The 26,754-nt window shown below is 42.1% G+C and overlaps 1 protein-coding gene across 1 annotated transcript in view; it reads right to left on the bottom strand.

Annotated features, from left to right (window-relative positions):
• Positions 1 to 400: 400 nt before the first annotated feature.
• Positions 401 to 26,754, bottom strand: part of LOC125485437 (piezo-type mechanosensitive ion channel component 2-like) — a 170,696-nt gene continuing 144,342 nt past the window's right edge. The window contains exons 39-47 of the mRNA XM_048608196.1: positions 25,966 to 26,154; positions 20,240 to 20,420; positions 17,847 to 17,979; positions 14,084 to 14,231; positions 11,801 to 12,015; positions 10,851 to 11,009; positions 3,360 to 3,507; positions 610 to 798; positions 401 to 445 (exon numbers count right to left, since the gene is read on the bottom strand). Of these exons, the coding sequence (XP_048464153.1) occupies positions 401 to 445; positions 610 to 798; positions 3,360 to 3,507; positions 10,851 to 11,009; positions 11,801 to 12,015; positions 14,084 to 14,231; positions 17,847 to 17,979; positions 20,240 to 20,420; positions 25,966 to 26,154 (1,407 nt within the window). The remainder of the gene's footprint in view (positions 446 to 609; positions 799 to 3,359; positions 3,508 to 10,850; positions 11,010 to 11,800; positions 12,016 to 14,083; positions 14,232 to 17,846; positions 17,980 to 20,239; positions 20,421 to 25,965; positions 26,155 to 26,754) is intronic.

Here is a 26,754-nt window from a genome sequence, read left to right as displayed (position 1 = left end):
GGTCAATAAATGCTGCTCCAGCCAGCTGATGCCCATATCCCAATAATAAATTTTTAAAAACTGTCTTTGCTGTTATGGGAGTCCCTCCTTGAGGCACCCTCACTGCCCCTCGTCTGGTCAGGGGGACAGAGTGTGCTGACCCTACACCTTCTCACACGGTGTTACTGTCTTCCTTGACAACACCCCGTTCACTCCTTGGGGAAAAGGAGGCTGTTTGAGTGTCGAACTCCAGCATCCATTCAGGCTGAAGCCTCCAATTCAGGCCGACCTTCCTGTGCAGTACTGAAGGAGCTTTGCAGGGTTGGAGATGTCCTAATTGTTCCCTCTCAAGTAAAAACTCCACAGTGCTCTTTAGAAAAAGAGCAGAGAGTTATCCCCAGGAACCAGGCCAATAGTGACATCATACAAACAGACTCATTATTCCAGAGGTGTTGGTGGAAGATTCCTGTGCACAAAATTTCCAACATTACAAACTTGACAACAGGTATTTCATTGGCTAAATATGCTTTGGGGAATCCTGAGTTTGTGGAAAGTAGTATAATAAATGCAAATTATTTGTTTTTTTTCATTACTTCAGCTATGAGCCTGGCTTGTCAAGTTACTTCTCACCTCATAGCCACCAATACTGATCTTGACAGAGACATCCAGAGGCTGATTGGTCACTCCAGCAACAGATTTGACCAACGACATAAAGAGCAGTGGGAACCACACGATGCAGATCAACGAGACAATGATGAGGCCACCCATTCCGTATTTAACCAGCATGTTCTTCTTCTGACCAGCTGCTTGTGGGTATCTCTGTTGAGAAGAAAGGAGAGACATGACAGTCCACAAGCATAGATCCCAGTGTGTGTACCAGAGAGAGACAGGAGCGGACCTACAGCAGCTGGGTTGCTGGGCTCGTGTGGAGGTGGAAGACACGAAACCTACTGTCTCAAGTTGTCTTCAGAGCATGACTGAATCTGACGGAATTGACCCTCCCACTCACAGGATCTTTTTACGAATTGGGAATTCAGACAAGGAGGCCAGCCTTCTCATTACATATGTTAATTTGTTCATTAAATGTCAGGTTCTGAACCACAAGGACCAGGGTTTAGGAATACAGTGCAGACTCTCCAGTGCAGTGCTGAGGGAGCTCTGCACTGTCAGAGGTACCACCTTTCACATGAGGCATTAAACTAAGCCCCCATCTGTCTGCAGTCACTGCTTCGAAGAGCAGGAGATTCATCTCCAGTGTTCTGGCCATCACCATCACAGAAACCAATTGGTCATTCGCACATTGTTAACCACATTCATAAATTCTGGTAGGCTCTTAGTCTCTGACAATGGACTCAATAAGATGGAAGACCCTGAGAGTGACAATTCAGAGCATCCACATCTGTTTGTGTTTTCTATATGTTCTCTATTTATGAGGTCTCTCAGTTGCCAATGTCTCTCACTTCACCCCCTCCCTCTGTGCCCTCTGTCTATACACCCTCCCTCCTTGTGCCATCTCCAAGTCCTTTCTCCCTCCGCTCACTCCCGGCAATCTCTCCTGCCCTGTCTCCATTTCCTCTGTTATCTCTCCATGCCCATTCTCTTTGTGTTAATCTGTGCCCTCTGCATATTATCCCCTCACCCCCTCTCCCTGACCTTTCCACCTACTCTCTCTTCATATCCTCTCACGACATGAAGCTTATTTGGTGAAAGGGTGACTAACCAGTAAATGGTACCACAGTTGCTGAGCTCCAGTTTCCTCCCCACCAGACTGATACATACCAGCCAACATTCACATTCATTCGGCTGGATTCAGCATCCTTAACCCTGTGAAGAAACCCAGTGGAGACCAAAGAGAAAAGAAGAGGGCTAACTTTAAGCTAATGCACTTGGTGTGAGAGTGAGGGCAATGGGTGAGCTATCTGACATTCCCCGTTTGCAGTCCCTGGCCACAGAAATGAGTATTCCTATGTCTTTGCTACTGGAGTTTCACTTAATGAATGGGCCAAAAATGAACCTTGTCTGAATTCCTACTTGTTCCTGAGTTCTGCAGCTGGTGGAAAATCTAATCCGGTGAAATCTACCCACAGAGTCTGCATTATAGTTAATTCTGTGCTCCAGGTTTGAAGACAACTGTAAAAAAAAAAGCAGCTGAGCTTAGTGGAGAATAAAAAGGGACACTGTGCAAAACGATTGCTTGTCCCTAACTCACCGTTGGAAGAAAATCAGACTTTGTGACTCCGGCAAGAGACTCGGAAGAGGGTAAGCACTTTTCTGGGCAAGGACACTGGTCTGGAAGAATGGGTGATGGTCTAGTAGTATTATTGCCAGACTATTAATTCAGAAACTGAACTCATGTTTTGGGGACTCGAGTTTGAACCCCGCCACAGCAGATGGTGGAATTTGAATTCAATGAAAAAAAAATCTGGAATTAAGAGTCTAATGATGACCACAAACCCATTGTCGATTGTTGGGAAAAACCCATCTGGTTCACTAATGTCCTTCAGGGAACAAAATCTGCCATCCTTACCTGGTCTGGCTTACATGTGACTCCAGACCCACAGCAATGTGGTTGACTCTTAACTGCCCTCTGAAATGGCCTAGCAAGCCACTCAGTTGTTCCAATCGCTATAAAGTCTCTTCAAGGGCAGTTAGGGATTGGCAATTAAATGCTGGCCAGCCAGCGACTACCACATCCCACAAATTAATTTTTTAAAAAAGCTGCAGTATTAATGGATTAACCCACCATCACTATATTCAAAAGGATATTGTCTCTTTGGTATTTCATTTTTAGCAAAACTAAAGACTTTATTAAAGGCCTAGAGTCCTAACCAAAAGGCACAGTGAAACAGATCGTCAGCTTAGGCCCAACATCTAAACAGGGCTGACAGCATACACTGTGTGGAATCCAGCGAAATACGAGAAGGAAATTACTTTATCTTATTGTTTACCACTTGTTTCCAGCCTATCACTGTTCTGATGGAAAATCAACTTAATCAGAAACATAAAACGCTGTATTCTTCCACTGAAACTTGCTGAGCAATTTGATGTTATTTCAGATTCCCAGCATTGATTTTACTTTGCTATGAATGATGAATTGGTATCTAAACCCTCACTGTCTGGAGATGGAGTGTTGGATCAATCGCTGAGGAGAGGTTAGATTGCAGATATTTTCCAATCAACCTGTTCAGAGATGTTATTACACCCTACTGAAGCAGGTGGGACTTCAATGTGGGCCTTCTGGTCTACAGATGTGTACAGTACCTCTGTGTCACAAGAGCCCAGAGATTAGACTACACATGTAACCATTCTATGCCCAAATAAAGTGAGGCTACCTGAGCCTAGTTGAGCTTTTCTCAACTCACAGGTTACTTGTTGCTCACCTTCTCGGACTCATTCCAGCATTTCAGGATGAACACGTTGGCATAAATGTCCTCCACACAAATCCAGCTGGAGATACTGAGTGTGGTGTCTGTCCATACCCAATCCATCGCTGCCCTTAGCTCTGTCAAAAAGGGCACCAAACGGAATCTGAAACCATCCAAGAAAGCTGATTAATGGAGGATAGAGTTTTCAGGCAGGGTTCACAGATGTTTAAGTGGGTCAGGTGTCTAGATGGTTAAGTGTACAGAGACTGGCTTGAACAGTTTGTACAACATGTGGTAGATTGTTACCAGGCAAAATCTTCATCTTAATCAAAGCACACATCTCAATCTCACACTTAAAGCCTCGATTTAAGCAGCTGTCATCTGTAGAACTGTCACAGCATCTGTAAATATCATTTCATTCTGTATTATTTCTGTAAATATCATTTCATTCTTCTATGTAAAGAATTGAGAAGACACCAACACATGACAATATTCTTTATTTGTGTGTGTACATGTGCGTGTATGTGTGTGTGTTTGTATTTGTGTGTGTACGTGTGTGTGTAGATATTTGTGTGTGTGTACATGTGTATGTGTAGATGTGTGTGTGCGCGCGTGTGTGATAGATACTGAGACAGTTCAGGAGAGGCCACAGTTTGAATCTTGCTGTGTTAGGTCATGTTGATAAAGCTTATGGCAGGGATTCCATTACAATGACTGGTGTATGAGGAAAGCTGCATCAGGCAGGGTTCCTGTCCTGAACACTAGCTGTGACCTCCACCTTCTGTTGGTGGGTTTGAGTCTGTGCCTAGCGGATACCCAGGGTGTTTATCGAAAGCTGGCAGATTAGTAAGTACAACACAAGCAGAAAATCATGGGGGCTAACAAAAAATGAGAACCATACTGACTATAAAAAGTTCTAAGGATGGGTGAAAAGCAAAAAAAGTAAAAAGTGAGTGTATGAAAAGAGACTAGTAGCTCGGTTACAGGGGAATTCAAAATAATCAAAAATCCAAAAGGCACACAGTATTAAAGGGGCAGTAAGAGAGGCCATGGGACCAATTAGGAATCAAAAAGGACATTACTGCAGGGCAATGGAGGGTTGAGATACTAAAGGAGTATTTTGTATCTGTCTCCATCTTCTTCACTACCTACGGTCATCTAATTGATTGCCAGTTAGAATCACCTAGAATTTGAATCTCTGTGCTGCTACTTGATTATAAATCTAGTAACTTTTTATCAATAAAGATGATGCTGACAAGGTCATAGTGAAAGAGGAGCAACATTATTCCAGTACAAAATTACGCACTCAAGTTGAACGAGAAAGAAAATTATTAGTAAAGAAAATTTGACGAGGAAAAGTCATGTTTCTCCAAACTGATTGAGTTTTTTTTCATTGATGAAGGTCAATCTGTTGATGTTAGTGAATGTGGATTTCCAGAAGGTGTTTGGTAAACTGATACACAGTAGGGACTGTGAGCAAAGTTGGAGTCAATAGAATAAAAAGCTCAGGGGCAACATGGATACAAAGTTGGCTGAGCTGTGGGGATGGGTTGCATTTTGGACAAAAGGTAGGAATACAGTGGGATTCTCCAGAGATTGGAACTGGGACCACTGCTTACTCCTATTTAAAATAATGTCATTGACTTGAGTGTACGGGCACAATTTCAACATCTTCAGACAACATAAACACGTAAGTATTGTAAGGAAGATAATAGTGTACTTCAAGGGGATGTAAAGGCTGGTGGAATAGTGGGCACAGAGAAGTGTAAAATGTGGCATTTACCCAGATGACCAATGCTGGTACTTTATAGTATTTACCACCTCTACCAGTCAGTGGCACTGGGTAAGGGCTGTTTGAGGTAGTTTGCTGTCACCAATCTTTTCTGCTCCTATGATGCTGCTTGGCCTGCTGTGTTCATCCAGCCCTGCTCCTTGTTGTGTCGGATTCTCCAGCATCTGCAGTTCCTACTATCTCTAAACGAAATAGTTAGTAAGTTTGCACATGACACCAAAATTGGTGGTATCGTGGATAGTGAAGAAGGTTATCTAAGATTACAAAACGATTGTGATTGATTGGGTCAATGGGCTGAGGAATGGCAGATGTAGTTTAATTTAGATAAATGCAAGCTAATGCATTTTGGTAAGACAATAAAGGGCAGTACTTATACAATTAGAAGTAAGGCCTGTTGTAGAACAGACACTGAGGAGTTCTGGTACATAATTCTATGAAGTTTGCATTACATGTGGACAGGGTGGTTAAGAAGGTGTTTAGCACGCTTGCCTTCATTGCTCAGAGCTTTGAGTATTGAAGTTGGGAAGTCATGTTGAGGTTGTACAGGATGTTGCTGAAGCCTCTTCTGGAGAACTGTGCCTAGTTCTAGTCGCTCTGTTATAGGAAGGATATTATTAAACTGGAGAGAGATCAGAAAAGATTTAGCAGGATGTTGCCGGGAATGGAAGGTTTGAGTTATAAGGAGAGGCTGGATAGGCTAGGATTTTTTACACTGGGGTGTAGCAGGTTGAAAACCTCCTAGAGAAAACCTTATAAAGGTTTCCAAATCATGAGGGCTATAGATAAGGTGGATGACAGGTGTCTTTTCCCAATGCTGGGGGATTTCAAGTCCAAGGGACATATTTTTAAGAGACAAAAAAAAAACTGCAGATGCTGGAATCCAAGGTAGGCAAACAGGAGGCTGGAAGAACACAGCAAGCCAGGCAGCATCTGGAGGAAAGGAGCAGTCAACATTGCTGGTATTTTCCTTCCATCCGAAATGTTGACCGCTCCTTTCTTCTAGATGCTGCCGGGCATATTTTTAAGGTGAGCGGAGAAAGATTTAAAAAGGACATGAGGGGCTACTTTTTTGTACAGAGTGGTTTATGTGTGGAATGAATTACCAGAGGATGTGGTGGATGCAGGTACAGTTACAACGTTTAGAAGACATTTGGATAAGTTCTTGAATGAGAAAGGTCTGGATGAATATAGGCCAAGTGCAGGCAGGTGGGACTGTTTAGTTTGGGAACATGGTCAGCATGGACTCATTGGACTGAAAGATCTGTTTCTATGCTGTATGATTCTATAATCCTCCCTTGACTTGGGTCTGTTGGTGGTAGACAATAAGCACAGAAGAGACTGTTCTGACATAACAAGTGGTTTACTGCATGATAACAATAAATCCAACAAAATTTGGTGAGGTAGCCTTACTAGCACCGTTTGGAGCTGGTCCAGATACATCTATGCCTTCCAAAAGCTATGATGTGGAGGTGCCAGTGTTGGTCTGGAGTGGACAAAGTTAGAAGTCACATGATACCAGGTTATAGTCCGACAGGTTTATTTGAAAACATAAGCTTTTGGGGCGCTGCTCGTTCATCAGGTGATGAGAAGACCAGCTCACAGGCACAGAATCTCACAGGCAGAGAGATCAAAGATTGTACAAACAGTGTGAGTGGACTATTGACAGGCTGAACAACAAGTTTCTGCAGGTGATCAAAAGTGTCAAACGGTGTGAGTAAAGTGTCACCAGCTGAATAGCAAATGAAGGGATGACCTATGATCCGACTAATTGAGGCAGATATAATTACAAAAAAAATGCTGGAGACAAACCAAATACAACATGATAGGCATAAGAGTCACCTGCTCAGCGACTCTACATTGTTGTGTATCTCAAAGGCCACCTTGGAGGATGCTAACCCAAAGACCATGCTGATGCTACGACAATAGATAAATGGACACCACGCAACAAACGCCAGTCAGGAATGTTCCCTCCCAGTTGAGGCACACTTCAGCGGTCAAGGACATTCAGCCTCCAATCTTCGGGTAAGCGTCTTCCAAGATGGCCCTCGAGATACATGACAATGTAGAGTCGCTGAGCAGAAACTGACAGCCAAGTTCCGTACCCACAAAGATGGCCTCAACCGTGATCTTGGGCTCACATCGCGCTACATATCACCCCAGCACACTGTTCTGTATCTGTAAAATCTTCCTTACTGTCCTGTTTTAACACCATCACATTAATAACTTGTTATGATCTCTCTACCTTAATTAGTTTGTACAGTTTTGGATTACTTATTACTTTGGTTAGGCCTCAGTATGTGACTGTTACGCCTATCATGTTATTCCAATCATTTGGTTTGTCTGCAGCAGCACCTTATTTTAAATTTTTTGTAATTATCTCTCTGCCTCATTTAATCAGATTATAGGTCATCCCTTCACTTGCTATTCAGCTGTTGACACTTCACTCACACCGTCTGACACTTTCGATTTTTAAAAAATTCATTCATGGGATGAGGATGTTGCTGGCTAGGCAGCATTTATTGCCCATCCCTAATTGCCCAGAGGGCAGTGAAGTGTCAACCACATTGCTGTGAGTCTGAAGTCACATGTAGGCCAGACCAGGTAAGGATGGCAGTTTCATTCCCTTAAGGGCATTAGTGAACCAAATGGGTTTTTTCTGACAATCGACAATGGATTCATGGTCATCATTAGATTCTTAATTCCAGCTATTTATTGAATTCAAATTCCATCATCTCCCATGGAGGGATTTGAATCTGGGTCCCCAGAACATTATCTGGATCTCTGGATTAACAGTCCAGTGATAATACCACTAGGCCATCGCCTCCCCCTACTGCAGAAACTTGTTCAGCCTGTCGACACTCCACTCACACCATTTGTACTATCTTTGATCTCTCTGCCTAAAGATTCGGTGTCTGAGTGCTTCTCTTCACTTCACCTGATGAAGGAGCAGAGGTCCAAAAGCTTGTGATTTCAAATAAACCTGTTGGACCATAACCTGGTGTTGTGTGACTTCCAAACGCTAATGTTAGACCCTCCCTGTTTCCACCCTCTGACCACGTGACATCAGAAAAACAGGCAGGGCCAATGTAAGGTGGGATTGGCCCTTTCAAAACCATTACTTTACACAACATGATGTGATTCATTTTGATGGAAAGAACAAGCAGAGACAATAATAAATAATAACCTTTTAAAGGGGGTGCAGAAGCAAATCATTGAAGGTGGCAGGACAGGTCAAGAAAGTGGCTAAAAAGATACCTGTCATCTGAGCTTTCTGAACACAAAAACAAGGAAGCTATATTGAACATTTATTAAATGCTAGTTCGGGCTAAACTGTTTATCATGTCGGGCTATGAAGTTTATTGGAAAGTGTGAAAGTCTCAGAGAGGGTGCACACAAAATTCACGAGGATGGTTCCAAATACGAGGAGCATCAGTTATGTGGAGACATTGGGGAAGCTGGGGCTGTCTTCTTTCAAGAAGAGAAGATTAAGGGGCGATATTATAAAAGTGTTCAAAATCATGCAGGATCAATAGAGGAGATGGGGAGAAAGCTTCTAATTGGCAGAAGGGCCAATATCCAGAGGACACTGATTTAAAGCGATTGGCAAAAGAAGTTAAAATGGCTATATAACATAGAATACGCTCTAATATTTTTAATCACCGAATGGTTAGGGTCTGGAATGTACTGTCTGAGAGTGTGGGAGAAGTAGGTTTGTGCAAGTGGTTAGGGTCTGGAATGTGTTGTCTGAGAGTGTGGGGGAGGTAGGTTCATGCGAGTCATGATTTCAAGGTGAGAGGGTAAAAGTTTAAGGGAGATATGCGTGGAAAGTTCTTTACACAGAGGGTGGTGGGTGCCTGGAACACGTTGCCAGCAGAGGTGGTAGAATTAGGCATGATAGCATCATTTAACTTGTATCTAGACAGATACATGAATTGGCAGGGAGCAGAGGGATACAGATCCTTGGAAAATAGGCGACAGGTTTAGATAGAGGAACTGGATCGGCGCAGGCTTGGAGGGCCTGTTTCTGTGCTGTAATTTTCTTTGTTCTATGTTCTTTGAGTGGTTAGGGTCTGGAATGTGTTGTCTGAGAGTGTAGGGCAGGCAGGTTCACTCGAGTGATAAGGGTCTGGAATGTGTTGTCTGAGAGTGTGGGGGAGGCAGGTTCACTCGAGGCTTTCAAAAAAGAATTGTAACACCTACACAAAACTCAAGGTGAGAGAGAGAGGATAGAGGAGTGGGATTAGTCACATTGAGGGAAAAGTCATAAATGGTCACATGGAAAAATCAAATTGAGCAGTGAGAAGATGTCCTTTCCGTAAAAGTGAGGGGGTATTTGGATAGCTGCCCATAATTATCCAAGCTTACAGAATGCAAATGGTGATAGATCAATGGAATAGTAATTCAGAGACCCAGGCCTACGCTCTGGGGCTTGAAGCAGGAAGTGCAGCTGCAGAGAGAAACAAGGTTAATGTTTCGAGTCCTTGATACTCTTCTTGAGCACTTGGGTACAAATCACAAGCTAATAAGATTTAAATTCAATAAATAATTCTGGAACTGAAAATTAATCTCAGTAATCTCAGAAACTATTACTCATTGTTGTAAAAACTCATCTGCGGTCCTTTAGGGAGGGAAACTGCCATCCTTACCTGGTCTGGCCTACATGTGACTCCAGGCCCACGGCAATGTGGCTGATCCTTAACTGCCCTCTGACATGGTCAAAAGGTATTCAGTTCAAGCAATGGTAACAAATGGGATTAGATAGAATGCATAGAGTCATAGAGGCATAGAGTCATAGAGACATACAGCACAGAAACAGACCCTTTGGTCCAAACTTGTCCATGCAGACCAAATATCCTAAATTAATCCAGTTTCATTTGCTAGCATTTGGCTCATATCCCTCAAACCTTTCCTATTCACATATACCCATCCAGATGCCTTTTACGTGTTGTAATTGTACCAGTCTCCACCACTTCCTCTGGCAGCTCATTCCATACGTGCACCACCTTCTGCATGAAAATGTTGCCCCTTAGGTCCCTTTTTAAATCTGTCCTCTCTCACCTTAAACCAATGCCCTCTAGGTTTGGACTCCTCTAGCCTGGAAAAAGACCTTGGCTATTCACCCTATCCATGCCCCTCATGATTTTATAAACCTCTATAAGGTCACCGCCTTAGCCTCTGTCGTTCCAAGGAAGATAGCCCCGGCCTATTCAGGCTCTTCCTATAGATCAAACCCTCCAACCCCAGCAACATCCTTGTAAATCGTTTGTGAACACTTTCAAATTTTGCAACATTTTTCCTATAGCAGGGAGCCCAGAATTGAATATAATATTCCAAAAGTGACCTAACCAATGTCCTGTACAGCTGCAACATGACCTCCTAACTTCTATTCGCCAATAGTTTGTTGGTTGTTTTTGACTAGTATGGACACGATGGAAGGAAGAACCCTTTTCTGTGCTGTAGGTCTCTAGGACTCTATTTTGGACTTGCAGGCAAAGCCCACATCCCACGAAGGAATAAATTATTTTTTAAAAATTTCAATTTCTGGTCAGCTGGTTGAGTTCGCTAACCAACAAGGAATCTATCCCAAACACATTTTTGCTTTGCTTTGACATTCAGCCTTTGCTTGCTTAAAATGATCTTCTGCGTCAGCTAAAACCAGCGCCTCCTGCCTAACTGCTTGCTTCACCTGTACTGCAGTGTAGAACTTTACTTACGCTTGGAAGAGGAAGAGGTTGACGTAGTTGTAACTCTTGGTTAAGAAGTTGCCGAGCACTCTGTTGGGATAGCCGCACTTGATCTGATACGCTGACAAACCGAAGTAAATACATTTAACAAAGTACCAAAGCTGAGCAACTGGGTTTCGGTTAAACCTCCTGCAGTCAGAAATTATAACAACTTTTAGACAACAGAAAGCAGGTAGGACTTATCACACATCATCACACTGGAAAATTGCTTTCACAGCTTATCAAAATGTAGCTATCTCTGTAAATGACACCATTTCTTTCATCTTCTGGTTATATCACATCTATCAGCGTGGGTTGAAGACAGAATGATCAAGGAGAAGGCAAAGAACTGCCTTTAGTTTTAGGCTTCTTTCCAACATTAAATATGTCACAAACAATCTAAACTCTAAAATACATGGGAATTTAGAAATGTCAGGCTCTAAACTTACTGCCAGATTAATGAAAACTATTCCACAAACTCTACCACCCAATGCTAGTCAGTCTACTTCACATGTCTATCTCACATTCACACAGTTAGAATTCAGACCCTTGCCTAACTCTCCATGTCTTTCTCTCTTTTCCATCCCTTTAAACCCACCCACACTGTTTCATTTACATCAAACGAGGAGTAGCTCTGTGACATCATCATGAGGTTGCTCCAGGGACATTTCACCCATTGCTGAACTATCTCAAACCACAGGGAAATCGGTGATCAGCTCCTAGGACCTGGGCATATGATAGCAGGACAACCTTTAGCTAATGGTGTCCAGCTCATGAATCCCACTGGTTCCTCATCCTAGATGAGAGTCATACCGTGGCTTGGGGCTGACCATTTCATGACAATCTTTTTCCTATTCCATTCTTGGTAGGACATAAGTCCTTCTTAAATCTTACTGTAAACATACACAAGAGAGTTAGTGCTTTGTAATGGTCTATGTTACCTTTCAGTCACCCCAGGGAGGATGAAGAACATCCAGAAATGGATCCCAAGTACCATGACAACCTGAAAGACAACCTTCCCCATGACGGTCTTCCTGAGGTAGAGAGCACGGTCAACCACCATGGTGGCAAACTGAACCAATACCATCACGAGGAACACTTGGGGCACCTGATCCTCTGAGAGGGATTCCGTGATGTCAGCCACAGCTGTGTATCTCTGTAGAAGCAAAACATAGCCCAGTGTAAGAACAAAGAGGAGTAGGACTAGGCCATTTGGCCCCTAAAACCTGCCATGCCTTTCAACAAGACCATGTCTGATCTATCCAAGGCCTCTTTCGTGCCGGCCCATCATAGCTGCCAACTTCCTGATATCTCAAAAATCCAACTCCCTTTCTCTTTAAACCCTTTCAGTGATCTCGCCCCCACATTTCACTGGAATAAAGAATTCCAGACGTTCACTACACTCTGGGAGAAGAAATCCCTTTTCCTCAGTTTTAAATGCATGTCCCCTTATTCTGGAGCCATCTCCCTTGTTTGAGATTCCCCTAGTCATGAAAACATTTTCCTAACATCTACTGTGTGTTAAGTCTCCTCAGAATCATATGTGTTTCAATAAGATCTCCCTCCATTCTTCTAAACTCTAATGAATAAAGGCCTTGTATAATTGCAGCAAGGCATCCCTGCTCCGCTCATCGAATCCTTTCGTTATGAAGGCCAACATACCACTTGCCTTCTTCACCACCTGCTGCACCTGCTTATTCCACCTCCCTCTTTCCCAATTTATCACCACTCAGGAAATAATCTGCCTTCCCGTTCTTGCTAACAAAGTGGATAACGTCACATTTACCCACATTATACAGCATCTGCCGTGCACTCACCCACTCACTCAGCCTGTCCAAATCACACTGAAGCATTTCCGCATCCTCCTCCCAGCTCAGCCTCCCACTCAGCTTTGTCATCTGCAAATCTGGGGATATTATATTTAATTCCCTCATCTAAATCATTAATATATATTGTAAAAAGCTGGGATCCTAGCACTGATCCCTACTGTACCCACTGGTCACTGCCTGCCTGGTGGCTGGACTGTTAATCCAGAGACCCAGATAACATTTTGTGGACCTGGGGTTCGAATCCCGCCATGGCAGATGGTGTAATTTGAATTCAATAAACATCTGGAATTAGGAATCTAATGATGATCATGAATCCATTGTCAATCATTGGAAAAACCCATCTGTTTCACTAAAGTCCTCTAGGGAAGGAAACTGCCATCCTTACCTGGTCTGGTCTACATGTGACTCCAGACCCACAGCAATGTGGTTGACTCTGAACTGCCCTCTGGGCAATCATGGATGGGCAATAAACGCTGCCTAGCCAGCGATGCCCTTAGTTCGTTAATGAATAAAATAAAGACTCGTTCATTCTTATTCTTTGTTTCCTGTCTGCCAACTAATTCTCTATCCATGTCAGCACACTACCCCCAATCCCATGCACTTTAATTCTACACAGTAATCTCTTATGTGAAACTTTACTGAAAGGCTTCTGAAAGTCCACATAAGCTACAAACACTGGGTCCCTCTTATCAACACTACTAGTTACACCCTCAAAGAATTCCAGTAGATTTTGTCAAACAAGATTTCCCTTTTGTAAATCCATACTGACTCCATCCAATCCTGTCACTGTTTTCCAAGTGATGTCCCATTATTGAGTGAAGAAATCTTTCTCTATGACAGTTTTAAATGACCTGCCCTGTATCTTGAGACTGTGTGTGGTCTCACAAAGATGTGGGATAACTGCAGTAAAACATCACTACTTCTGAGTACAAAATTGTTTTAATTATTGTCTTTAAATATTCTTTGGCTGTTTTCTTACTCTTGTCATATTCAACACCAGCCACCTTTGAATAAACCAATTATTTATCTATCTGTCACTCTCTGTCTGTCTATTATCAGAATTTAACAATAAATAGATAACAGCAACTGGAGACAAAAACAGAGTGAATACTTTGGTTTTCCTGGGTTTAGTTATTGTCATCTGTTTACTTTTCAACATTGAAGGTGACGTCAAAGGAGCAGTTCATTCATGAAGAGACTGAAATAACTTTGAATTAAAGGTTACTTTGGGCTTTGGCTGGTTTGGATGTCATGGTCCCATCCCTGGAATCTGCTAAAATACATTCCAAAAACATTAGTGCTGCCTTCTCTATGGCTACACTTCAAAGTGCATCAGCAAAGCATACAAACCTGAACCAGTAAAGTTTAACTGTAATTGCAGAATCCCACACTTACTCCGAATGCCCAATATCCAAAAATGGTGATGATGAAGTTAATGACGTCAATGAGGAACATTAATGCGTAGACATCACACACTGCATTATATTCAGGATGGATAATGTTGTAGAAGAATTCTTTAATGGGCAGGTAGATTTGAAGAGCTCTGTTGGACACAAGGAAACAAGACAATGCAATAAATGTTTTACATAAATGTTGATCTACAATGGAAATGTATGTCCATGTCCATTTTATTAACACCATTAAGATGTGCAAAGATCACCTTCCATTCACAGCTAATAGTTTCAACTAAAAACAAAAGTAAAAATAATGAAGGTCTCACCATTAATGACTACTGGAGCACACTACCAATTGATCAAAATGGTGATAAACTGTTCAGCTTTGACAAGATGAGGCAAGGCAGTGGCTGAGAAACTGGAAAATTGAAGGATGAACTGGATTGATGATTGACAAACCCAGTGGACCAGGTGAGGTGCTTCCCAGAATGTGGAAGGAGGTGGCTTGAGAGACAGTAGATGCTTTTGGTGATTATCTTTCAGAAATCTATAGATTCTGGAAAGGTTCCTGCAGATTGGAAATTAGTAAATGTAACCCCACTGTTTAAGGAAGGAGGGAGAGGAAGATTGGAAAACTAAGAAGTGTTTGGCATCAGTATTAGGAAAAATGTTGGCATTAATTTTAAAGTATGTATCGACTAGACTTAAAAAAAATGGTAAAATGATCGCAGTCAGCATGAATTTATGGAAGAGAAATCACATTAACAAATCTGCTGGAGATATTTGAGGATGTTACTTTTATTATATATGTAGGAAAACCAGTGGTTGTGGTGAATTTGGATTTTCTGAAGGCTTTTGATAAGATCCCATAAGACACAATAAAACTGGAGCATAGGGGATTGAGAAAAATATACCAGTATGGATTCAGAATTGGTTAATAAGCAGGAAGCAGGCAGTAGGAATAAATGCAAGCTGTTAATGGGGCACCACAAGGGTAATTGCTGGGTCAACAACTGTTCACAATCTATAAAAATAATTTTGATGTGGGGAGAAAATATAATATTTCCAAATTAGCTAATGAAATCAAGCTAGGTGGGAATGTAGTTGTGAGGGGAATGAAGAGGGAGGTGTCAAGCCGAATTGAAGGAAGGTTAAGAGACTGAGCAAGAACATAGCAGATAGAATATGAAATGAGTAAAGATGAAGTTATTCACTTTGGTTAAAAAGAGGCAGAATATTTCTTAACCAGTGAGAGGTTGGGAGATGAGAGGGTCCAAAGGTGTCCTTGTTCACAAGTCACTAATGGCTAGCATGCAGATGCAGCAAGCAATTAGAAAGGCAAATATAGAGTTGGTATTCACTCGAGATTAGACATGAACATAGCTTTCTGCAGTTGTGTATAGCCTAGTGAGACCTCACCTGAAATACTGCATACAGTTTTTGTCTCTTTATCTAGGGAAGGACACACTTGGCACCAGGGGACATAATCTCAGGATAAGGGATCAAGACAGAGATAAGGACGAATTTCTTCTTTTAGAGAGTGTTAAACTTTGAAATTCTCTACACAGAGGCTGTGGAAACTCAATCTTTGAGCAGGTTCAAGACAGAAATTGACAGGTTTCTGGAGACAAGTGGCATCAAGCAAAATGGAGATGGTATGAGACAGTGGCACTGAGGAGACGATCCATCTTGATCTAATTGAACGGTGGAGCTGACTTGGCAAGACGAATGGCCTGTTCCTCTCCCTGAATACTGCTGCCTGAATCTCACTACCTTATGCAACATCCCGCCCCATGGGCCCAAGTATCTGTGGCCCATGAATCACCTGTTCAGTCACTTAAAGATCTTTGGCAGAAACTAATAACTGAATAGACATCATCCCCAAATTGGAGGACAGCACATGATACTGTCCTGTACACAGTGGCTTCTTCCAGGACCCACAAAGTCCAGCATTCCACTGATCATTTTTTACACCGTGATAATCGATGGCATTACCATCACTACATTCCTACTGTCAACATCCTGAGTGTTCCCATTGATCAGAAACTCAACTGGACTCATCACATAAACACCACATAAAAAGTAGGTCAGAGGCTGGGAATCCTACAGTGAGTAACTCACCTCCTGACTCCCCAAAGCCTGTCCACCATCTACAAGGCACAAGTCAGGAGTGTGATGGAATACTCCCACGTTGCAGCTCCAACAATACGAAGAAGCTTGTCATCATCCAGGACAGAGCAGCCCACTTGATTGACACTACATCCACAACCATCCTTTCCATTCACCACATACGCTCTGTAGCATCAGTGTATACTATCCACAAGATGCATTGCATAAATTCACCAAAGATTCTTAGATAGCACCTTCCAAACCCATGAACATTTCATCTAGAAAGATAAAGGTAGCAGATACATGGGAACACCACCCCCTACAAGTTCCCCTCCAAGTCACTCATCATCCTGACTTGGAAATATATCGGAGTTTCTTCATTGTCACTGGGGGTCAAAATCCTGGAATTCCCTTCCAATGGCAGCATTTCAAGAAGGCAGCTCACCACCACCTTCTCAAGGGCAACTAGGGATGGGCAATAAATGCTGGCCCAGCCAGCAACACTCACATCCCATGAGTGACTAAAAATATTGGAATATTTTTCGGGAACACATGCAGCTCTGTGAATATTTACAGTGAATCTGTAACTTACTGTGAAATAAAGACTCACCTCTCATCTTTTAATTTCCATTATTCCTTTTCAGGAGCTCAGAGTGGCCCAAATTCTAAACTCTCATGTTTCTACTAATCTTACAAACAGCAAGCTTTTAAAAATGACCTGTGAAAATGATCTGATTTACTTTTATGCATCCATCAATCCTTCACCCAGAGTTCTCAATTTTAACCTATTTTTTATTGATTTATAAAACCATGTTGGCCAGGATACTGTTTAATTCGGTTGCGTTAGCAATCACTTTAAAATTCAGATTCAAACTTCCACCTTTACTTTAAAACTATGAGACAAGTCTTCCCACAATTACGTCTTTCTCGGTGTAAGGGTTCTTCACTACAACAATCTCTGCAACTCAATCTTGCTAACATTTGGTATTTCCTAGGTACATGTGCGCTTGGTGATTTTGAGATGATCTACATACGAGCGTATAAACATTGAGTAGGATTAAGCTCAGCTCCTCCAACTTGCTCCACCGTTCAATAAGATCATGACTGATCTAATTGTGACCCTGAATCCACACTCCCGCTTGTCCCGATAACCTTCCACCCCCTTCCTTATTCTCAAGGAAGGGCAGTGGATACAGGCTGATTAATAACTTTGAGCGTAATTATTTGTCTTCATAACATGATTCCTTCTCTGTGACCTGCCACCACTGCATTAATCCCCCTGCTGCACAATTGCACTGATACGTCCCTGTTATCCAAGTATCCTCCTCCTCCACCACCTTTGTTGCTCTATCACTACTACTTACTAAATTACTTCCAAAAGCATGTTACCCATTTCCCCCAACTCACCCACCCCCTGAAAAAGAGTCGGCTTGTTTACAAACATACTGCAAATAATCTGCAGCTGTTGTAAAGTAACAGATTGGCTTGAACAGAGGGAAATGTCACGGAAAAAATACAGTGAAACGCTTCACTGAAATCCAGTTCCGTGTTGCTCAAGTGTTTTTTGGCGATGTTACAACAGAAAGCCCACTGCCCACGATATTAAAGCACAGCATCTTCAGGAATGCTTCATTTCAGAAAAGAATGTTTCTTACATGACAGTAATGTATCTTTTTGCCATCTGTGTCTTCTCTCTGATTTGCTCCTTGACAGTATCTCTTAATCGCTTCTCTGCCTTTGGGGATTCCCTCTTCTTCTTTCTGGATCTCTTTGGAGCTTTTACTCTTTCTGAAGAGAAAGGCAGGCAGAGAGAACCTCATTACACACACAGCCATGAGTTAATATTCTGAATGTTCTCTCACTGAGAATGTAAGGAAGAGGAGGAGCAGTAGACTGTTGGACCCCTCCATGTGGTCAAACCAGATCTTCTGCCTCAGCTTTCCTCCCTGCTCCCCATATCTCTAGATTTCCCAAGAGGACAAAGAGCCATAGGAGAGTCAAATAGCATAAAATCAGGCCCTTCGGCCCACTATCTCTGTGCTGACCAACAAACACCAAACTACACTTATCCCATTTGCTTGCAATTGGTCCGTGGTCCTCTATTTTAAGTACTTATCCAGATGCTTCCTAAATATTGTAAAGGTTCCTGCCTCCATGCTGCCACCACCCTCTCAGGCAGCATATATTTCTACCACTCTCTGGATGAAAACATTTTCCCTCAGATTTGCTCTAAACCACTTACTCCACACCTTAAACTTATGCCCTCCAGTCTTAGACAGGTCTGCCATGGGGAAACAATTCTCACGATTTACTCTGCCTACGTCTCTCATAATTCTGTACACCTTAATCAGATGGCCTCCCTCAGCCTTCTCTGCTCCAAGGAAAACAATCCCAGCCTATCCAGTCTCTCCTCATAACTGAGACTTTCATTCTGGGCAACATCCTGGTGAACCCCCTCTGCACCCTCCCCAGTGCAATCATGTCCTTCCGATAGTGTGGTGGCCGGAACTGCACACAGCATTCCATCTGTGGCCTAAGCAATGTTTTACAAAGTTGTAAAAATACTTCCTTGTTCCTATATTCTGTGCTCCAGCTAAAGAAGGAAAGCATCTTGATTGTCACCTTCACCACCTTGTAGATAGATCTCTCTATCCCAGCCTCCAATATGCTCACACGCATGGAAACACACACAGGCGCACATACACCCTCTTTCCCTCCCCTCTGGAGTAAAGAGCTCTAAAGATTCACAGCCCTCTGAGGGAGTAAATCTTTTCTCATCTTATCCTGAGCCTATGTCCCATGTTTCAGAAACCACTTACTATTTACTTGGGTCCAGCCCATTTGCAATCTTGTGACTTTCTTAAGATCAACTCTCATTCTTCCAAAGTGCAGACAGTATCGAACCAATTTACTCAGCCTCTCATTATAGAAGATTTTGTTCAATGCCTTCCTGTTCCACAGAAGAATATAGTGAAGCTGTTCAGTTGCCTGCACTGTCATTCTGTAAGATCAAAACTGCTCTATGCTAAAAATCCCATTTCCACACCTTCGCTCTATTCGCAATCTTACTCAAGAAAATATATCAACTCAGTCTTAAAGCTGCAATTGTCCTCAGTTATTTTAAATAAATACATACCTCTGGAAGTATTTTTGAAGTGCAGTCACTATCATTAAAAAAAACTGCCAATAACATATAGTAACATCCTAGAAACAGCAACTAATCTAAATCATCATTGAATCTGTTTTACTGATGTTGGTTAAAGCATGAATATTGGCTTAGACTGAAGGAATACCAAGCTGTACCTTAGCACAAGATAAAGCAAGTACACCTGAATGAATGTGTGTGTTTTCTGTATGTGCGTGCATCTCTGTGTGCATGAGCTTGTTTCTGTGAGTTTCTGTGCATTTCCATGCATGTTCCCATTTGTGTGTGTTTCTGTGTGTGAATGCTTCTGTGCGTGTGTCCATTCATGTATTTCTGTGCGTGTATATTTTGTTGAATGTTGGTTTTCCATGTGTGTGTTTCCGCATGAGCATTTTTCTGTATATGCACGTTTCCATGTGTGCAAACATGCCCATGCATGTGTGTTTCCGTGCATGCATGTTTCAGAACATGCATGTTTTCAGAAGTGTGAATGCTTCCACGCATGTTTCTGCTCATACATTTCTGTGCATAGGAGTATGTTTCCGTTCGTGTGTGTTCCCATGCATGTGTGCGTGCTTCTGTGCCTGTGTGCGCGTTACTGCATGTATTTCTGTGAGTGTTTCCATGCATGTGTTTTTCCGTGTGTGCGTTTCTGTGCGTAATGGTTTCCATGCGGGTGTGCACCATGCACATGTGAGCATTTGCATATGCATGTCTGTTTCTTTGGGTGTTTCCATATGCTCATGTTTTTGCATGTGTTTTCACACATTTTCTATGTGTGTCTCCATACGCATGTGCATTTTTATGTAGCTGGGTGAATTGTCAGTTTGCGCCAAACATTAAACTCTCATAGCTTTCGCAGTTTGATTCTTCCGTTCTTTTCCCCAACACTCACTCGCTTACCTGATAATCGCCTGGAACTGTTTTTCCTCTCTGGGCCCCGTTCAGTGTCCTGCAGGCTCACTGTTTGTGTGTTCTCATTGTCCTCCTGTGCCTCTCCCAGGTTCTGACTGTTGCTTTGTTTCTGCTTCTTCTCAAAGTGCTGCCCCTTCACTGCATCATGGGAATCCCACAGACCATGGCACTGTCACAGAATGTGGGTGATGTGAAAGAAATGTTAATTAAGTGTTTAAAAAATTGAACTTTAGGATAACATCTTCTGGTGAAAGACCTGAATTTTCCTAGTAACTGGAACTTTTTTTTGCTCGCTGTGTTTCAAGAGTCAAATGTTTCTTTTATGAGGGCTACCTTTTGGTTTTCAGGTGCTCCTTTTTCATTCTCACTAACTCCTTCGTCAAGTGATGCTGTCGCACAGTAACAATGACTTCTGTATTTGTGTTGATTTGTAAGGATTACAGATATTTGATTTGGAAATAAGTTGGAAAATGGAAGTTTAGAATCTTAGTTTTAACAACTCAAAGGAAATGTGCTGTATTCACTCATTAGTTACTCAACAGTGTGTAATTTTGGAGAAGTTGGATTTGGAACTTTTATGGGACGCATTGGCAGCAAGTGTCTTTGATTTTAAAAGGTGCCCAGCAACAGCTTTTGGATTGACTTTAAGTAGCAGTTTTGGCGGAGAACTGAGAGAAGAGGACAGACCTCTAAAAGTCCACAAACAAGCCAGATCTCTCTCTTTCCCTCTGTGAATGGAAAATGAATAACACTCAAATATTCTGAAATGAAGGACTTCTAACTCAAGCCAAAGAACTAGGTCTAACTAACTGGCTATCAAGTAAAGGATTGGCACAGCCAACAACATGATACCATCATCAAAAACCAAACTGTGGGAAGAGTCATCTTGTTTCTCCTTATAGTTTATATATTTTCCACCCTGATACTCCTGCAAACCTCGCTGTGTCTTCTATCTTGTTCATCCAATTTATGAATGAATGGGTGAGTGTTTGGATTTAAAGAGGGTATGGTTTAAGGTTGCACTTTGGCAATTAACAATCTGTTTCAGCCACTCGTTAAAGGATAAGCTTGTTATAATAAATACATTTTTGTTTTCTTGATGAAGCCTGGTGTGAATGATCAGATCTTAGGCTGTTGTCACAGTCAGTCGTTACCAAATTAATCACTGGGATGGTTAATGTCCACATTTGTGATGACTTGTAGAATAGTGAGATCTGATTTCCAGCAGACCCTACCCATTAGGGTCGTGACAACATATGTGCTTCTTGGACCTCGTCACATGAACTGAAATGGAATAATTCCTCAATATCACAAATAATTATTAACTCTTCTTTAAACTTTTAGCCACAACACAATGCCAAAACATTAGTTTTCTACACACCACAGTGTTTAAATTGGTATAAGAATAACAGGGATAAGTTAACAAAAGTTTTTTTTTCCAAAATAACTTACACACACATACACTTCTACACATGAGAAACCATCAGGCTGAATACTTTTTGTAGTCTGGTGAGGTGACAGCTCTGTCATTCCATTGCAATGGGCAAAGTGGAAACATTTAAACCAGGCAATTCCAACTCTATTTATGGCATCTCAGATCGAAATCCCAGATTTTAATTTAACAATTGTTTTGTTTAAATATAATTTTTATCCACTATATTTTTTTCCCCCAAATGTAGTCCTCCCGAAATTTTGCAGCTCTAATCTAGATATTCCACATTCATCTGCAAGGACTTAATTACCTCAGTAACTTAAAGTTCCCCGCTAGTTAGCTGACTATTCCTTCATTAACAGAGTTGAAACTGTTTTATAGATTCATACAGTGCAGAAAAGGCCCTTTGGCCAGTCACTGACATAACCACGATTAGAAGTGCGCTAATCCCAACTTCCTGTATTTTTCCCATATCTCTGAAAGTTAGGATATCTCAAGTGCTCATCCAAATTTTTTTTTTTAAAGGTTATAAGTTTTCCGGCCTCCAGTACGTTCCCATGCAGTGCATTCCAGATTCCCACCACCCTGAGTGAAAAAGTATTTTCCCAAATCCCCTCTGAATCTCTTGCACCTTACCCTAAAACTATGCCCCCTTCTGACTGACCCCTCATCCAAGGGGAACAGCTGCTCTCTATTCACCCTGTCCATGCGCCTCTTAATATTATTTTTCTCAATTATTACCACCACCCCCTCACTCTTCTCAATCAGTCCCCCATGAGGGACCTTGTTGGCAACATGTCAGCCTGGCAAAAGGCTCCACATCCTGGCCAATGGCGGCTCTTTGTGGCCCACCCACCAGCTCTCGGTGGCTCCCCCTCCCACTCCCCAGAGTCTGATGGGAGGAGGAATGAATGGCTGGGAGTTTCGTTTATCGTATAAGCATTACTAATCCGTTTTCTTTAGAAATGCCAATTTGTCTTCGGGGGTTGAGGCACGTCCGAACCCTCACTGATTTTCATTATTTTTAGTTTTTGTTTTTTTTATTGGTTTTGAATTGAGAGCTACAAATGACTTGTGGACGATGGAACAGCTTGTGGTAAAAGGAAAAGAACAGACCAAACAAGCTTTGTTTGTTACAGTCAGCTGTGGACCACATCCTGTTAGAAATTGGGGTCCCTTCAAAACTGATGCTTTCTTTAACATTTTCTTTGCAGCAGGAATTCCCATGCAACTGGTCACAATTTCTAATAACAATAACAAAACAAAGATATGATAAAGCTCAAAAAAACTACCACATTCCATTGAGCAGTCATTAAAGGATCTATCTGGTGCCATTTGCATCCTATTATCAGTGCAATGTTTTGGAAAATAAAGAGTTTTGTGAACAAAAAGAATGAAAACTAATTTTCAGATGAAGCTGGGACAGTAGGGAATGGTTAATCTGATGCTGTGAGTATTTGATCATAAGGGTGGCTAAACATTCATTGGTTAAAAGGATTCAGACAAGCCACAAACATTGTGTAGATTGTTAGCATCAACAAATGATCACGGTCGAAGGGCAGTCCTCACCAGGCAGCCCTTGTAGGAACCACTTCTCCTCAGGGAGCTACCTTCTTCAGATGAAAAGTGGATCAGACGAGATTGAGAAGGTTTCAGGGGAGGGTTCCTTAACACTGGCACAAGAGCAGGAAGCTGCCCTCACAACTTGACTGAGATTGACACACTCCATGCCAACTGCTTAGTCGTCAGCTGGCATCAATGAACCATCCTCAATTTTCATTGGTTCTATACTCTTTATTGTCTAAATAACTAATGTATAATTAACAAACTTCTTAACAAAGTCAATGAACGATCTGAAAATTTGTTACAAATGGTCCACTACCTCTATTGGGTAATTGTGAAACGCCCAAAAACTTAACAGCCCTTAAATTTGAGGGGCCAGGTTAATTTGAGGATGAACTAATCCACTGAACAAAAAACACTTGACAAGGTAACATTACAACTCAATAATAAAATGTTCAAACTTGAAATGAACTGTGGCTTTGAAATCTATTTTTTCAAAAAACTTGTTTGAATAGCTCAAAACAGTTTGAGCAGCTTGCATATTCCTGGACACGATGGGCAATTTAGCATGGCTAATCCACCCTAACCTGCACATCTTTGGACTGTGGGATGAAACCAGAGCACCCGGAGGAAACCCACGCAGACACAGGGAGAATGTGCAATCTCCACACAGACAGTCACCTGAGGCTGGACTCAAACCCAGGCCCCTGGTGCTGTGAGGCAGCAGTGCTAACCACTGAGTCATTAGACAAAAGCAAATTACTTTAGTCCCGAATAGTAGTCAGTTACGAAAACTGATCATGTTTTTGGTTTAATTGGGTGGTTACACATTCGTGACACCTACTGAAATAGTGGGACTGGATTATCGGCACACACTTCCCAATTGAGTCAAGGCTCATGTGGGCTTTGAACTCAATGACCAAACTCTCCAATTGTATCAATGGAGCCAAAACCCACAAAGCGGTTGTTGGTAACACTGTACGACTGGTACAATTTTACATATGTTTAAAGGTTAAGTTACTGTTCTGCTGTGACCGAGCCTGCCTGTAGATTTAGACAGGGAAGGGTAACACAGAGTGACAAACCCCAAGTGTCTGAAAAGCTATTTCCCACTAGGGCCACCAGAGCCTAAAGTTTCAGTTCATATCAGCCAGCATACAATAACAGGCTAGGTAGCTCTTCTGGCATCATGGTAGCTTCCCAACTCTGGGCCAGGAGGCCAAGGTTCCAGTCCCTCCTGCTCCAGAGGTGTGCAATAATATCCTCGAACAGGCTGATTAGAAAACTAACTACAAATAACAGCCCAGGTAATGTATTGGCATGGATAGAGGATTGGTTGACCAGTAGAAAGCAAAGAGTAGGGGTAAATGGGTGTTTTTCTGGTTGGCGGTCAGTGGCTAGTGGTGTGCCTCAGGGATCAGTGTTGGGACCGCAATTGTTTACAATTTACATAGATGATTTGGAGATGGGGGCTAAGTGTGGTGTGTCAAAATTTGCAGATGACGCTAAGGTGAGCGGTAGAGGAAAGTGTGCAGAAGACACTGAAAGTCTGCAGAGGGATACAGATAGTCTAAGTGAGTGGGCAAAGGTCTGGCAGATGGAGTACAATGTTGATAAGTGTGAGGTCATCCACTTTGGTAGGAATAACAGCAAAATGGACTATGTTTTAAATGGTAAAAAATTGCAGCACACTGCTGTGCAGAGGGACTTGAGTGTCCTTGTGCATGAATCACTAAAAGTAGGATTGCAGGTGCAGCAGGTAATTAAAAAGGCAAATGGAATTTTGTCTACCATTGCTAGAGGGATGGAGTTTAAAAACAGGGAAGCTATGCTGCAGCTGTATAGGGTCCTGGTGAGACCACACCTGGAGTACTGTGTGGAGTTTTGGTCTCCTTACTTGAGAAGTGATATACTAGCACTGGAGGGGGTGCAGAGGAGATTCACTCAGTTGATTCCAGAGTTGAGAGGGTTGGATTATAAAGGAGAGACTGAGTAGACTGGGATTATACTCATTGGAATTCAGAAGAATGGGGGGAGATCTTATAGAAACATATAAGATTATGAAGGGAATAGATAAGATGGAGGCAGGGAGGTTGATCCGCTAGCAGGTGAAACTAGGACTAGAGGGCATCGCCTCAAAATAAAGGGAAGCAGATGTAGGACTGAGGTCAGGAGGAACTTCTTCAGCCAAAGGGTTGTGAATCTATGGAATTCCCTGCCCAGTGAAGCGGTTGAAGCTACCTCGCTGAATGTTTTTAAGGCAAGGCTAGATAAATTTTTGAACAGTAAAGGAATTAAGGGTTATGGTGAGTGGGTGGGTAAGTGGAGCTGAGTCTGAAAAAGATCAGCCATGATCTTATTAAATGGCGGGGCAGGCTCGAGGGGCCAGATGACCTACTCCTGCTCCTAGTTCCTATGTTCAATAAAAGCAGGAAGTTCTGGAGAAACTCAGCAGGTTTGGCAGCATCTATGGAAACAGAAACAGAAGGTCAATGTTTCAAGTCCAATGACTTCTTCAGAACTCAGTATGAGGGAAATTGACTCTTTCATCAATACATTGTAATCATGGAATCTGTGCCCACACTCCCCATTCTAAATCCCAGGGGAATGACTTTTACCAAAGTGTGACAATTTGAGGTGTATTAAATGCAATATTTTTAAACAAAGGGTAAACTAGTGTTCCAATAAATGAAAAGGTTTGATAGATCTGCACAATTACCTTGAGGACTGACCTATGCAGGAACAGAGCAAGCAACTGGATAAGGTCATAGTGCACATAGCCATCCTTTTTCTCAATGCCAATGATGTTGGGAAGGTAGAATGGCTGATTAAAGTAATACATTCGATAGGAGGTGCTGGTCCAGGGGAAAAATCCAAACTGAAAGCAGTATTTTACAACAACAGTGATCTGTAGAGACAGGAACAAGAGTGAACAGTAGTGAGATATTTGATACGCTGTGGAGGGCCAGTGATATGCACCTTACTGGGAAATGGCCAATGACCAATGAAAGCTTCACAAAGTGAAGGACAGTCACACTCATTATGGAGATCTGAGGAAACATGGTATAGATTTAACAACTAATAACACACACTATAACAAACAATTGTACCACTCTTTGTACCTGTAAGATTAATAAGAATGGCAGCAGCAGTGAGGGAACCAGGTGAGGCAGTCTCAATGGTAAATTAAAGACCTGGAATATTGCTGTAGTGCTAGCACTCTCACTATGTGGGTGTGGAGGGGTTATTTATCAATGGAGATGGACAGTCACAAGGCAAGATGACCAAATGTGTGCTGTTTTGGATAAGAAAGTCAAAAGTTTTATTTTGTAGAAATCTAATTTTGTTTGTAGCTACAGTTTAAATTTTCAGTTCAAGCACACCTTTTAACAAGGCTCCAGTGGAAGAGCAGAGATAACAAGGTGTAGAGCTAGATGAACACAGCAGGCCAAGCAGCATCAGAGGAGCAGGAAGGCTGACGTTTCGGGTCTGGACCCTTCTTCAGAAA

Source organism: Rhincodon typus, chromosome 19 (assembly GCF_021869965.1).
Source record: "Rhincodon typus isolate 14 chromosome 19, sRhiTyp1.1, whole genome shotgun sequence".
Lineage (NCBI taxonomy): Eukaryota > Metazoa > Chordata > Chondrichthyes > Orectolobiformes > Rhincodontidae > Rhincodon > Rhincodon typus.
The sequence above is the reverse complement of the archived record's forward strand: the minus strand, read 5'-3'. Positions and strand labels throughout refer to the sequence as shown.